The 14,180-nt window shown below is 42.0% G+C and overlaps 2 protein-coding genes across 2 annotated transcripts; one reads left to right on the forward strand and one right to left on the reverse strand.

Moving 5' to 3' along the window:
• Positions 1–3,676: 3,676 nt before the first annotated feature.
• LOC137912713 (large subunit GTPase 1 homolog) lies at positions 3,677–8,508 on the reverse strand. Its single transcript, XM_068756848.1, has 14 exons — positions 8,410–8,508; positions 8,085–8,211; positions 7,458–7,578; positions 7,269–7,355; positions 7,097–7,183; positions 6,930–6,990; positions 6,469–6,645; positions 5,946–6,299; positions 5,686–5,787; positions 5,418–5,570; positions 4,968–5,082; positions 4,684–4,763; positions 4,337–4,507; positions 3,677–4,257 (listed from the first exon to the last, which is right to left on the reverse strand). Exons 1-14 carry the CDS (start codon positions 8,506–8,508, stop codon positions 4,078–4,080), a joined length of 1,914 nt encoding a protein of 637 aa, XP_068612949.1. The 3' UTR covers positions 3,677–4,077.
• Positions 8,509–9,715: 1,207 nt separating this feature from the next.
• Positions 9,716–11,434, forward strand: LOC137912711 (protein FAM43A-like). The gene is given in 2 exon segments (XM_068756846.1): positions 9,716–10,736; positions 10,738–11,434. Coding segments are annotated over 2 exon segments (1,101 nt in total). The 5' UTR covers positions 9,716–9,749; the 3' UTR covers positions 10,852–11,434.
• The last annotated feature ends 2,746 nt before the right edge of the window (positions 11,435–14,180 follow it).

The following is a 14,180-nucleotide window of genomic DNA, read 5'->3' on the forward strand; positions in this document are numbered from 1 at the left end:
GAAATGTAACAGGGAGGAGTAAAATGTGCTTCATATCTTTTTCTCTTATCTCTGTATTGTTCCTTGTATCAGGCTCTAGGAAGTTCCCTCAGTTGTTCCAGCATCTTCTAAAGCATGCAGTATTCAACTGGACAGAGGTCAGGAGTATGACTGAGAAGCCATGGACGTCCAGTCTGGTGCTTATCAGCTCCAACGGGCCTTTTCCCAGTCCAACCCTGATAACCTGGGTCGACGAGCAAAATACAGGATATGACCCAATAATCTTCCAAGGCAGCGGGGGAGCAATAATCTTTTATTAGGGTGGGTGCTTTTCTGTCAACTCTGTGATCCAGTCTGGACTGAATTTTGATGATGGAACATCAAAAGTCTCACATGGTAATTTTATTATACATTTTTAAAAAGGCTTGATGTCACAATGTTGACACTGGAGAAAATTGATCCAACATCTGTGACTGTGGGCAGATGTGCCTCAAAAGTGAATCAGCTCCTATTTAACCCTCGATGCACCGCTGTACAAAAGTTCATCAAAATGCTTTGTCAACATTTCAAGATGTGCGATCATATCAGCTCCTCCGACTCTTGTTTGCAGGAGTACGTAATTCTAAACCAATAGACCTGCAGTCGACTCTGTAACATTAATAACATTGGCCAGTTGAGGTGATGAGAATGATGCAGTGTGTCACACACTCTTAGGCTGAACTATAAAACAGCAAAGTACAACAACACAGATGTCAGGTCGTCGTGCACTTTTTTCTTGTCCTGCATTGCATCAGATGAGTGAGAGCGGCATTCCTCAATCGTTTGCTTAGCTTGCATAAGAGACACTCACCCTCCTCTGTGCCAGACAGAACTTTCTGTAACAGTTCAGACATGGTGCAGGTGCATATGTTGAAAGGTTGGGGGGGGGGGGGGAATTGGCCACAAGGGAAATTTTCATCTGCAGAATCCCACTGAAAAATTCAAATAAGTCAAAATAATATAATGGAGAATTGCAAATGATTGTGATCTGTCATATTGTTTTGTTAACAGAGTCAGTATTCTAAAAAAAATTAATTCCACTTTTTTCATACATGCACACACACACACACACACAAAAGACAAACATTTCCCAAAATAGCAGAGAGCAACATTGGCCCCCTATTGACAAGGCAACCATTTTCCGCTACTTCCTAAGCAGACTGGCCCAACCCAGAGCTGGTCTTTAATCAAAGATCCTTTACAGCAGAACAATTGGGCCGCAGGGCAAATTGTCCAAAATTTCCACCCCTCGCTGTACCCGCCTCGCCTCCAGTAAAGAACCAAACTCAGCAGAAATGTGAAAGACGCACAGCACAATAGAGTGAATAGACAATGCAAGCAGCACTCATCAAACGGTGTCGTGTTATCATGATCGATGATAATGCTGAGGTTACGGATCTCTATGTAAAATAAATATATCCAAAGTTGTTTAGTAGTACTGTCAACCTTTTCTTCAGATAGTTCTAAATATTTAACAATTAAGCTTAAAAAAATGATGTGACATTTTCAAACACAACCTTTTCAACTTCTGTTGCCGGGGCTTTCTCAACCAAATCAATTTTTTCTAGAAGAGCAATCAGAGACCGCATACTTCTGTCAAAGCCAACTAGTTCCTCTTCGTTTAAACCCTCATCCACATTTTTTAACCTAGCGTGACCAAATGATGGCACATTTTTTCCAAGATGGTTTCAAAATCGAATGCAGTGCGGACCTTTTTCAGATCCACAGTTTCTTCATTATTGCATGTCATCCCAAGACAGAAGGAACGCTGTAAAAAGCACCGTCTTGCAACAGTAATGAGGGTGAAAATAAATTTTACTTCTTCTGGATGCACGAGAAAATGTTATGTAATCTTCCCTGCAATGTGCTCAAGCCAAAAATGTGTTTTGTGTCACCCTGCTAACAGATTACGAAACAAACAAGCCAACAAATGCAGGTGAAATCTAATAAATAACAAATAGGAAAAAAATATAACTAAAGATGTAGTTTCTTGACAAATGAAATAGCATGGGATCATGGGAATTGTTGTTTTTAACTGCATAACAACAACCACTGCTGATAAAAACCTGAATTGTCACATACTGGGTTTATTTTTTATTTTTTTTTACTTTGTTCGCATTTTGTTATTTCCTTGCTGCTCAAGTATATTAAAGTGTCTTGTGTCACAAGTAAATGCATTGTTACCTTGAATAGAATTCTGCGGATAACACCGGTCGATAGACTAAAGATTTGTAGTGTATCGAGAAGCAAAGATTAGCCATTTGTTTTGGGAATTTACAGAATTAAAGTTATTTCAGACTAATCTGAGCTGGTTTTAGAACACTGAACATTTGTAAGATCCTGTCCCTTTCTGGACTCAACCAAGTGAGACCGGATTAAGTTCAAGAAGGGGAGTTTTCACACAGCCAGTTTAAAATTGTGTGCTTTACCACATGCAACATCAGTACACTTCGAAAGCCTCCTCACACTTTGTGCTTTTACCCACACACACACACACACACACAGTACTACCACCCACAGTCATGTGAGAGGGAGTGTTACTTGTTATGAGTTCCTCTGAGCAAATGTAATCTCTTAAATCCTTCAAGGAAGATATATTTCTGGTAGGTTTGGCTCAAATATAAACACAAAGGAAATGGCATTCTTTTAATACTGAAGATAGAGGTTGTGATTCATTCAAGAAATGTAACTTAGACGTAATCCGTATATATATATATATATAGCCCAAGCTATGCTTTCAATTTAGAATTGCTCTTCTAATTCCTCAGGTGTGAACACTGATTGACTCTTTGTGGTGCCATCTTTGCTGTGTTTTTTGAAAATAACATCAAGTATGTTATAAGGTGCCCTAATACATGTTGGTCTCTAGGCACTAGAAAATTAGTTGTCCTCCAATGTCCCTTTAAATTGCACCGTAAGCTTTTGTTTTTATTATTGTAGGGGTATCTTCATTATAACATCTCAGTTGTATCATAAAACAATTGAACGTTATCCAGGGATCACCTTAAATGCCTCACAATATTATGTGACCTTGTGCCCCTTTGCGTACATGCAGTGCCTTTTCTTTGACTTCCTTCTTTTAAATATTTTCTTTTATCCCTCAGACAACACAAGTCTCTCAGTGGGCGTGCTCCGGGGCCGTCGGGGGCACAGCATCAGTGTTGTATTACTGAGCTCTTGATAAAACTCAAGACAAAACAGGGTCTTAGTTCAAGTTATTAATTTAATAATAACTTTATTGGTCAAATAAACATTCATCCAGCAAAATCAGCATTCAACTCTTCATGACCTGTGTTGCTCATAATTTGGGCCTGTCAGTTTTCCCATGTTAGTTTCAAATATGTTTTAACAATTGATGTTATTAGGAAAAATGAATCTGCGCAGTCGACGTGTAAACACAACAGTCGATGGCACGACGCCTTAAGGGAGAGCATGTAATTGTTGCTTCATCACGTGACACTGCATGCTTTTAAAATTAAGTGGTCCAAGAAAAGAGAAATGAATGCCTATATGAACACACAACCTTGTACAAAAGACATACATTTAAAAGTAAATGCAATTCATCCATTGCACAGTGCAATACTAATGACAATTTAATGATGAAGTAAAGAACTGGAATAGTGACTTGAAAACAATCAATTTATTTTAGAATGCATCTTTGTTACATTAATCACAACTGTATAGGAGAAGATATAGGACATGATTTGGTTCATGAAGATTTATTTATGTCTTTTGCTCATTTTGAAATTGAAACTGAATGTAAAACACATCCTCAGGGTGAGTCTATTTCCAAACACTGCAGAGTTCTGCTGTCCCAGCTGGTGAAACAGCTGATGGAACACAATTCACTGCAGTGATGTTCCAGCTAGAAAAACACAAGACATTATGTTCCTCGGATCTTTAAAATCTAGACAAACCTGACCCTCCCAGACTCACGGGATTAAAGGACCTGAATCCATCTACAGGTTCTGTTGCAGTTATGTGAACTGTACAGTGGGGGGGTTCTCCAATCCAGCTGAAACGATCTGTCGTTAAAGGTGCTTCGATTTCAGATCATCCTCAGGCATCCAGATGCTTATTAAGACGGCGTAATTTCTCCTTCTTGTTCTTGTTACCATGTTTTTTCCAGGGTTTTCCCGCCACCGCCTCCGTTCCAGCGCTTCCTGTACAGACGGGCCCACTGCCTGGTTTGTAGCCCATGACGGACTGAACCCCCTTGGTGAGCGCCCGCACATTCTCCTGAAGAAAGAGATCTTGTTAGCATTCACTCAAGTTAAAAATGTTCCTACAAATAGGAAGAGAAAAGATTCATCATAACCTGATGGAAGAAGTTCTTGTCGACCACATTTTCAATCCTCTTGATTTTCTGCTTGTTTGTCGGTGCAAGGACGTCGCAGCACTTGGATTCTCTATCCTGGAACTTACTGTGCTGCGGCTGGAAGTCTTTAGGGTTAATATGCGGAGGAGGATGGCAGTAGAGAAGCTTGCCCTGGAGGAAGTCCATATTAGCGTATTCAGGACAGGATGTTCTTGGGGTGAACAGCTGATGCATGAATGGTGCAGCAGCAGTTGGCCAAAGTCAAGAAAAGTCTACATTTCTCACAATTTAACAATAAACGATTGAGTTTAAAAGACACGATTAAAACGGCAACCATTTACACTCACGTTGACAAAATCCTTCAAGATGTACCGAGCTGATCTGGACTGATCAGGCTGACCGTGGGATGTCATAAAGCCTCTCATGTCTGCAACGGACATAAGCAAAAATAATAAACTCTATGCAGTTAATATATACGTTATAATGCTTCATTATGAAATGGTCAAACACTACATAAAACCCAGTCTATTGAGTATTTAACTAACAGACATCAAAGATGGGGCAGTTGGGTCGCTCTCAAAGCTCATCTCTGACGATCTCTGGAGAAACACTAACTGTCTGGAATTCTCACATCCATAAGCCATCAGCAGCTCCTCAGCGGTGGGATGCCTGTCAGGGTCCTCATCTTCTCGTGGCCGGATGATGTTGATCCCGTAGGTGCCTTCTAACACGTGCCGAGGGATCGTCTGGCTTATGTGGCAAACGTGTTAAGAACTAGTATCAGCATCAAGGTAACTATCAGGAGAAGACCTAGATGTAAAGCAGCTATACTGAGCAAGAAAAAATATTCTTGCTCATTATTATTATATTACTGCTTCTCCAGTTCTTGCCAAAAGGTGATAATCCTGTTTTGAAGTCCGACATCCCATTGTGAGAATTCACTTTCATTTTCTCAGAAACATGACTGCATGTCTGGGCAGTATCACATCTATTCAATAACATCTCAACTGGCTAACAGCACGTCTTTCCCCAAAAAATAAAGCCGCTGCTGGATTTGATCGGTGCTGTGAAGAAAGCGCACAAAGGATATCAGTGAGACTGCAGGTACATGATCTCTCATCTGGTCAATGGGAAGGATTCCACAGCAGATCATCTCAGCTTTGGTTGAAACAAAAGAAGGCATGACCAGACCTGGGCAGTCACAGAGGCACAGGCCTGGCTCCACGTATAGAGTCTGTGAGACACATGGGGACAGAGCAACAGAATCAGTCAGCCCAGGTTTCTCTGCTGATGCCATGAATGGTCGGAAGCCATATTGAGTACCGGTAGGTTAAAGAGTACTGCAGTACCTGAAAGTGCTTCGTGTGCCCCGGAGTGGCTGAAACAGACACCTTCTTATTTCTCAGAATAGTGTTGATTGTCGAACTCTTTCCCACATTAGGATAACCGACCTGGTGAAGTCGCACACAACGAAAGCAGGAATTACTTTCTTTATCTTCCAGAAAAAAGAAACTTGAATATTTGATATGTACGAACAGAAAGACCCTCGCTGGTAACGCATACTATGGATTTCGGTGATCTTACTTTGCACAGTACAGAAACTACGCACCAGTCCCACGGTCAGCTCTCCTTCTTTACATCTGGGCCCGTTGTGAGCAGCCTTGAACACGTCCAGCAGCTCATCCTTATGTAGCAGACTGCTGGAGTTGTGGAAGGACGACTCATTGGAAGGAACACCCATCCTTTCCTCTTCTTCACCATCATCTTCTGAGCAGGTGTACCAGTCATCTTCGTCTTCTATTTCTATGGATTCCTGCTGCTCATCCTCTGTGCCAGACTCTTCACCCTCTGTCTTCGCACCTTCCCCTCCATCTTCTCCCGTTTTGGTCAAATCTTCATCGTCTGACTGTTGTTCATTTTCCGAGTCACTGTCTTTAAAATCTGGATCCTCCAATTCCATGCCCTGTGATACATTTAGCTTTTTTTATACTGAATTTAATACCAGAAGCAAATCTGCAGATTATAAAGAGCGAGACTGTTCACAAGGACTACTCCAAAACAATCGGAAATCAAATCTGATAGTGTCCTCCCAATGATGAGAGGATATATGTAACACATTTACACCTCCTCACCTTCTCCTCTGCATCCAGTCTGTTGTTCTCAGCCAGAGCAGACCAGAAAACCGCCCTCAGCCCGTCTTTTTGGAAGTATCTGGCCCAGGCCTGTCTCTGCTTCCTGGTCAGCAGTTCTGCCTTATTTACCAACAGCATGTTGACCTTGTGCTCTGACAACTCCTTTACATACAACTCCTGAGAGGACAAACAGAATATCTCTGTTGGTTGTATTTTACGATCTACTTAAATGCATTTTATTTCCTCAAAATTAACTCGGTCCGAAATATTGGTATAACCTCTATTACAAAATTTAAGATACCGGTAAGTAGAAAAGTGAAAGAAAACATTTGAAATATGCACATGTATGCTAATGCATGAATAAATATAATTAAAAAACATCCTATAATTAGTCACATATTCGTTACGCCCCCCTGTGGACATGCCTTCCCAACCAAATCAATGCTGCCTGATGCACTTACCAGGTCGGGACATCTGAACAGCAAAGGATTCCTGGCATCAACAATCTGAATAAGGATGTCACTACAAAAAAAACATTTATTTATTAAGACTTATACAAGGTGAACACATTCCTCATTCCAGACAGATATGAGCAGAAAGCTGAACACAGACGTTAAGGGGTTTTTACCTTCTCTCAGTCACTCGCCACAGTTGTCTCCAGAACTCCAGGTTCCTCTCAAAGGGGGTCAAAATCAACTTTTGCTCCTCTTCTAGCCTTTAGAGAAAACACTTGCACTATTGGAATGATGAACACACAAAAAAGAACAAAAAAGTGACAACGTTTACAGAATAGTACACACTGTGCAAGCTCTCGTCTCCACTCCAAGAAGCTGTCTTTCTCCGCTTGCTGAAGTGCATCAGAACTGGTGCTTTCATCCCAGTGGGGGCTTGATATTGGGAGATGCCACAGAAAAATGCATTAGAAGTATTGCACAGCAATTTCATTAAATTATATTTAACTAAATTAAACCTTTTTTTTTTTTACTCACCGTCGAGGAATTCTGAGGAAATGCTTGTTGTCTTCATGTAATTTTGCCAGTTGGGCTCTTTCCTCAGATGTTATTAGGCCTGCTCTAGCTGCCGCTGGCACAAACCTGATGTTGAGTTTCTCTGAAGCAAGATACAGTCATAAACAACAGTGGCATCAAAGGACAGAAAAAAACAAATAAGGACGACAGACAAAGTAACATTTATGACACAATCTTTTTATGCACTCTTGAGGAAGATGCACAATTTTAAATTTCCTTCAGAGAACAGGAAAGGTTGTGTATAATCATTTAAAAAGGGAGAATAAGTTACATTTTGTCCTTCCCATTAATGGATTCAATGCATATGAAGAAATAGAGCGGACATAGAGTAACTGCGTAAAAGCACAGTAAGAAAACATACGACCAGGTTACAGTTTTGCAGTAAACAGTGGAAATTTGATCAAAGAGCCAACAATTGACTCTGAATTCATTCACATTCAGAATACTTTAATACATTTAAGATGACGTGATGTTTACATAAAATAACAGTGGTGCTGGAGTATGAACATCGTGACATGTTTGTTCCTTAAAGACTATTGATTATCTTATGCCACAGCATATAAGAGAGATAAGGGAGGCGTTCCTCACCTGCAACAAACTCTGTTCCTGCCAACTCTGCAGTGGCCAGAAAGTCATCCATTGAAGTCTGTTCAGTGACTGACTGCAGGTTCAGCCGCCCCCAATCATAACCATCGTTTAGCTCACTGGTGTGAAGCTGCAAACAAGACATAAAGCAATACGACTTCACCTAAATAACCATTTAAACCAGGAACACCCATGTGTATTAGAGCAACGATGAAAATAAAACTTTTTTTTTGGCAGCTTGGTGCAAGTTAAACTATACGTCGGACTTTTCTACGTGTTGATTTCCAGTTAGAAACAGAACCAATACGAGCTTGTTGTCATGTCTTACCCATGAGCCGCCCTTCTTGTTTCCTCGGCCTGCGTGGAGTTTATCCTTTATCAGAGCCCTCCCCAGTCCACCCCCCCCGCCTGCCTTTTTCTTACCCATACTAACGTTATCTTTTTTTTCTCAATTCACACAAAACACGTGCTATACTATATCGGTAGGATTACAAAAGCGATATTTTAAATTAGCGACTTCTACCCATGTGCACTATAATATTGTTGTCGAAAGAACCGGAAGTGGGACAAACCAATCCATTGTCATATCCGGATGGGTGAACCTCAGCTCTTAGAATTATAAATCCATTCCTGAACTACGAATACTATGTGTATCTGAACACTTGGTCTATATTCAAAAACTATAATAAATATTCTGCCTCAAAATCTTACCCTTGATATATTTATAGGGATGGAATATATATATATATATATATATATGTAAACATCACTAAAGACGTGCTTATGGTACAGTCCACATCTTGGTCCAGCTGTCAAAGATGATCTGGTGAAAACGCGACAGTAACAACATTGGTTCCTTTTAGCAACCTGTAATTCCCTTTACAAATGAGTGCATATTGATGCGGTCTTCATAAATACTATCCCATAATACATATAAATTAGCGCGTTTTTATTTAGTCTTGCGTAACTCGCAATACTTTCTTTCTAACATCACACAAGGGCACTTCGGATTGGGAACCACAAGATGGCAGCATGAACAAGTAGTACAGTATATCAGAATGCCCACCACTGGGGATGGCATATGCATGGAATAAGAGTCAGACGTTAGCGGGTTTTATTTCTTTTATTTATGAAATGTTTAATTTCACACAATGACAATTCACCACTATATTTTGTGTATGTGTGTGTGAGATTGTATGTTTTTTCATTCATGCATTCATCATCCTTATTATTACTATATTATTATTATTATTATTATTATTATTATTACTATAATATTATTATTATTGTTGTTGTTGTTATTATTATTACTACCGTAAATATGCCCCAATGCCTCAGTGACAAGAATAACACAAACCAACACGTCTGGGTTCAGCTCCCCCCCTAAAGTAAATCTCAAATGGTTTCTCCCAGTATATAAACCGGGGACGCTGGCTTCATCGCATTTTATTCTACCACACACTGAGAAGGATGCGTGTGTATCAAAATGGGCAGGAGGACATTCGAGGATGAACGCTACAGTGTCTCTGCGGTCACTTCTTATAGAGTAGATAAAGTATCTGTCAGGATAGGAAACGCCTCTGGAATTTAACAGCAACACAAAATCTTTTTTTTTCTTTCTGCGTCTCTCAGTAGACTGTTGCTGTTGATTTGAAATAGCAATTTAAAATGCTGCCTTGGAAGAAGAATAAGTTTGACCTCATCGAGGAAGACAAGCAGTCCAAGCAGAAGGGCTATGCGGTGAGTCTCAATTACGCCGCGCTCACGTCTTTCGCCAAATCCTGCCCCGAGAGCGCAATCAACAGGGTGGGCAACATGTTCAAGTCCAAAAGGAAAAAGGTCAAGATCACCAGCGAGGACCCCACGTACACGGTGCTCTACCTGGGGAACGCCACCACCATTCAGTCCAAAGGAGACGGCTGCACGGACGTCGCCGTGAGCAAGATCTGGGGCAAAAGCGAAATGGGCAAGAACGGCACGAAGATGCGGCTGACCGTCAGCTCCCAGGGCATCCGGATGGTGCACGTGGACGAGAAGGCGAGGAGACCGGGCCACCTGTACCTGCTGCACCGGATCACCTACTGCGTCGCCGACCCGAGGCTGCCCAGGATCTTCGCCTGGATCTACCGGCACGAAATGAAGCACAAGGCGGTGATGCTGCGGTGCCACGCGGTGCTGGTGTCCAAGCCGGAGAAGGCGAAAGCCATGGCGCTGCTGCTGTACCAAACTTCTGCCACGGCCTTGGCCGAGTTCAAGAGACTCAAACGGAGGGACGACGCGAGGCACCAGCAGCAGCAGCTGATCGGGGAGCAGACGATCCCGCTGGTCCCCCTCAGGAAGCTGCTGAACGGACAGTGTTACTACAAGCCCCCGGTGGAGCGCAGCCGGAGCGCGCCCAAGCTGGGCTCCATCACGGAGGACTCGGTCGGGGAGGAAGAGGAGGAGAAGGCGACGCACTTTGAGTGCGAGGACATTCTGGACACAAACGGCGATTGCGTAGCGAACGGGAAACGGGAGTTAACCCAGATTATTAATGATTTGGGAGAGATGAGCATAGGAAACGACGTGCAGACTCTGAAAGCTGATCTCCGAGTCACCAGGCTTCTGTCCGGAGAGAGCACCGGGAGTGAGTCCTCCATAGAAAGCAACCAGGAGCCCCCACCCGCCGCCACTCGGTAACGGGTTTCAGGAGGTGAAGGTGCAAATCTGCGTTTCTGGACCAATGAATGCACCTGTTAAAACGCAGAAAGACAAGTGCATGTCCATTTGAGGGAGTTGCGCAGGATCAAATCATTTCGACTCAAAGCACTAATTCCATCTCTTTAAATTTAAGAGGATTTTGTTTTTGCCTCAGTCTAGTTTACCACAAAATTATTTTTTTTTAATCTTGAAAGATGACAAAGATTAAAGAGAATATCCCGTTTCTACATTTCCCTCAAAAGTGGTTTGGTCAGGTCTTAACAGGCATTCTCCATTTTCCTGTCTAGTTTACCACAAAATGATTCTTTTTTAATATTGAAAGATGACAAAGATTAAAGAGAATATCCCGTTTCTACATTTCCCTTAAAAGTGGTTCGGTCGGGTCTTAACAGGCATTCTCCATTTTCCGGGTCGGGTCTTTTGCAGCCTGTTCATTTATTTAGATTTTTGCACTGTCGTAGAAATCATTCCAAGTGTTCTGTTGACCCCAATGTACATGATGTTTGTTGATATGTTGTTTGAAACATAAGTCATATCTTTGCTGTGCAAAAGAAAAACAAAGATGTAAAGAAAACAAGAGTACATATATTATTTTTTAAAGAATACAAATGTGATTTGTTATGTGAATATAGAATTATCAATAAAAAAAGAAATTGTGATATAAAGCATTTGAAGTTCATTTATAAATTACTGGTGGCCTCGGTATCCACCTCATTCTGAACGGGGATTTACCGCGAGTCTCAAAATGAGGTCAGATTTGCATTTCTGAGGAACGGAAAATGGTGAAAAACTGTGTTCCTCACTTGTGTAATTTCTTAGAGATAGCACTGAAATGTTTTTATTACAGTGTCCCTTCTCTTTGGTCCTATGTCTTGGAGAAACCAGGCTATAGCGTTTATCGAGTTAAAGCACTGAAGGCTCATCCATTCTCATTGGCCTCAGAGAGGCTGGCCGCACAAAAGAACATCGCCACAAGCGAAAGCAGTTAAATGTTACGTGACTCTTTGATGACGAGGCAGCAGACGCACCCAAGGTCATTTAAGACATTACCAGTTGGAACACACACACACACACACACACATTGATCTATGTTGACCAACAATACCAAGCGTCTGCCTGCCAGAGCCGCTCCCTGAAGGCCACACGGCACACGATGGATGCTCCTCCTGAGCCAAGGTTATTCTCGGTAACGCTACACGAGGCCTGGCGCTGCACAATAACAGGGATGAGTAACGGTGGTGGGAAACAGGCACGTCGTTACCCAGAGGATGCTTATGTGGACGGAGATTGCTATCTGCACAGACTGTTTCACCAGCTGACATAATAGTCCCCTCAGCCATGCTGAGGCATTCACTGAAAATGTCACCCTCCCACCATGGATTCAGAGAGAGAGAGAGAGAGAGAACCAGACGATATATTTCAGCCAGCAGTTGGGGAATGCTATAAAAAGCATCTCGGCGGCTCATTATGAATTTATGTGCTTTTAGGAGGTGAGCGGGCTCACTGGCTCCAGGCCAAACCCGGCTTGTGAAATGGTAATTCTGGATGAGAGTTCAAGGTGCAGAAACCGCGAAATTCAGTCGGCCTGATGACATCAGCACGTACAAAGCTTGACGTAATTAGTGGACAGCCTGCACGTAAACACGAAGACAGAGGAGCATGCCACATATCTGGCATTTCTGCCTTTCACAGCTGCATTTATCGCAGGTATTTCCCACGAACTTTGATCTTGTAGGTTAGAGACGATTATCCCCCCCCCCCCCCCCACCACCACCACTTCCGTAAAAACAACAGCTGTCTCGCAATCCTTCAAGGCTACGTAGATATGAGCCATAAGTACAGCAGGTTCACTCATGTAATTAAAGGTATGGAAGAGTTTGCTCAGAACAAGCGGTCGTACATCTCGCTTCACGTTGCCGAGGGCAGGCAGCAGGATTCCTGTCTAATAAGAGCCAATATTTTTTTTTTTTGTTTTTTTAAAGAAGCTTTTTGATATTCACATGTCATGCTTGCTTTTCCCTTGAACAAATAATCAGGCGTTTTGTTTTCCTGTGAGGGTCGCAGGGGAGAAAAGTTTTTAAAAGTCAGCAGGCGACGATCGTCAAACACAAAAATCAAGCATGTTCCCGGTGGGTTTTAGTGTTTGCTCACCTGCCGGGGAAATAACTGAAGAAATGATGGCATATGTTTTTAAATGAAAACACAATGATTGTATCTTCCCCCACCAGGGCATGCTTTCACCTGTTGTTTACTTCTTGATTTGGTTGTTGGCTGACTACGCCAGAGCAGATTTATTTGAAACTTTGATGTAGGGTCTTACTCAGAATTGATCACATCAATTATTTGTGTTTTGATGGAATCAGGATGTTTTGGTTACTTTCTTCACTATTTGGATTCTACAAGCTTTATTTAAAGCCAAGGGGACTAGCATGGCGCTCAAAAGAGCAAGGCCCAACATGTGCCTATAATTCAAACGAATGCGATGCCAATTTAATCGAATAGACCTCGAAGCATAAATGAAGTTCACTGTCGGCCACTAAGCCAACGAAAGAACGCAGATGAAATCATAACATCACAGGAGGAATAATAGGTTTATAAAAAGGAGAACAAAATGAACCAAATAATAGAGCATATTCACAACACAAAGATACACAAACGAGAAAATCCTGTCATACAAACATTATAAATATACATTATTCTTTGATAAATAGAATTAACGGGGACGAAATATGCTCTAATTTTATATAAAGATTTTTTTTTTAAAACAATAAATACTTTTGAGACTTCAGCAAACGTATATTTCTTTACTGCGTAGTCGGCAGATTCTTCCCAATTAGCAGACCACGGTAGCCCTTTTCTTTATGTAAAGAACAGGGTTAAATGAACATGAACTATTCTCCTCGTCCCTCCTGCTTGCCGCTGTCTGCAGGCATGACCTGAAAACCACCTGAACAAATCACTCTGTAACTGCCTAAGAGAAAATCTGTCTTTACAATTTTAAGTACAATCAAACATAAAAAAAAAAGGAATGAATACAACAGGCAGTCACTTGCTACCTGGCCTGAAACAGCAGCTGAACCAGTTTCCTAATTAACAGGCCGCCGCTCCACCACATCATCGGCAGACGCACGGCTTCATTGTGAGCCATGCGAGAAAATGTGTTCGTCAATAATGCACGACAATGACTGGGAGAGGACCAGAGCCATTAGGTCCGTGCCTGGATCTGATTACTGCAGTAACAGCACTAAGATGACAGAGCGGCTGAATCACAGCAGACGGCTGGTAAATACTCTTGCCTGTGGAAACATAAACAAATCTCCAGGAACAGTTGCAGAGGCAAACGAGTCCCAGCGTGCCCTCGGATCACGGTGACGTAGACGGAGATCGAGAGGGGAAGGC

The sequence above is a fragment of the Brachionichthys hirsutus genome, unplaced genomic scaffold, assembly GCF_040956055.1.
Source record: "Brachionichthys hirsutus isolate HB-005 unplaced genomic scaffold, CSIRO-AGI_Bhir_v1 contig_468, whole genome shotgun sequence".
Classification (NCBI taxonomy): Eukaryota; Metazoa; Chordata; class Actinopteri; order Lophiiformes; family Brachionichthyidae; genus Brachionichthys; species Brachionichthys hirsutus.

What these genes read in the sequence shown, in the direction of transcription:
- LOC137912713 (XM_068756848.1), bottom strand. Translation starts at nt 8,508, where the DNA reads ATGGGTAAGAAAAAGGCAGGCGGGGGGGGTGGACTGGGGAGGGCTCTG. An exon ending in ACAAGAAGGGCGGCTCATGG is followed by an intron (nt 8,212 to 8,409) that starts GTAAGACATGAC and finishes TCTTGTTTGCAG; the next exon opens with CTTCACACCAGTGAGCTAAA. An exon ending in TCTTGAAGGATTTTGTCAAC is followed by an intron (nt 4,508 to 4,683) that starts GTGAGTGTAAAT and finishes GACTTCCTCCAG; the next exon opens with GGCAAGCTTCTCTACTGCCA.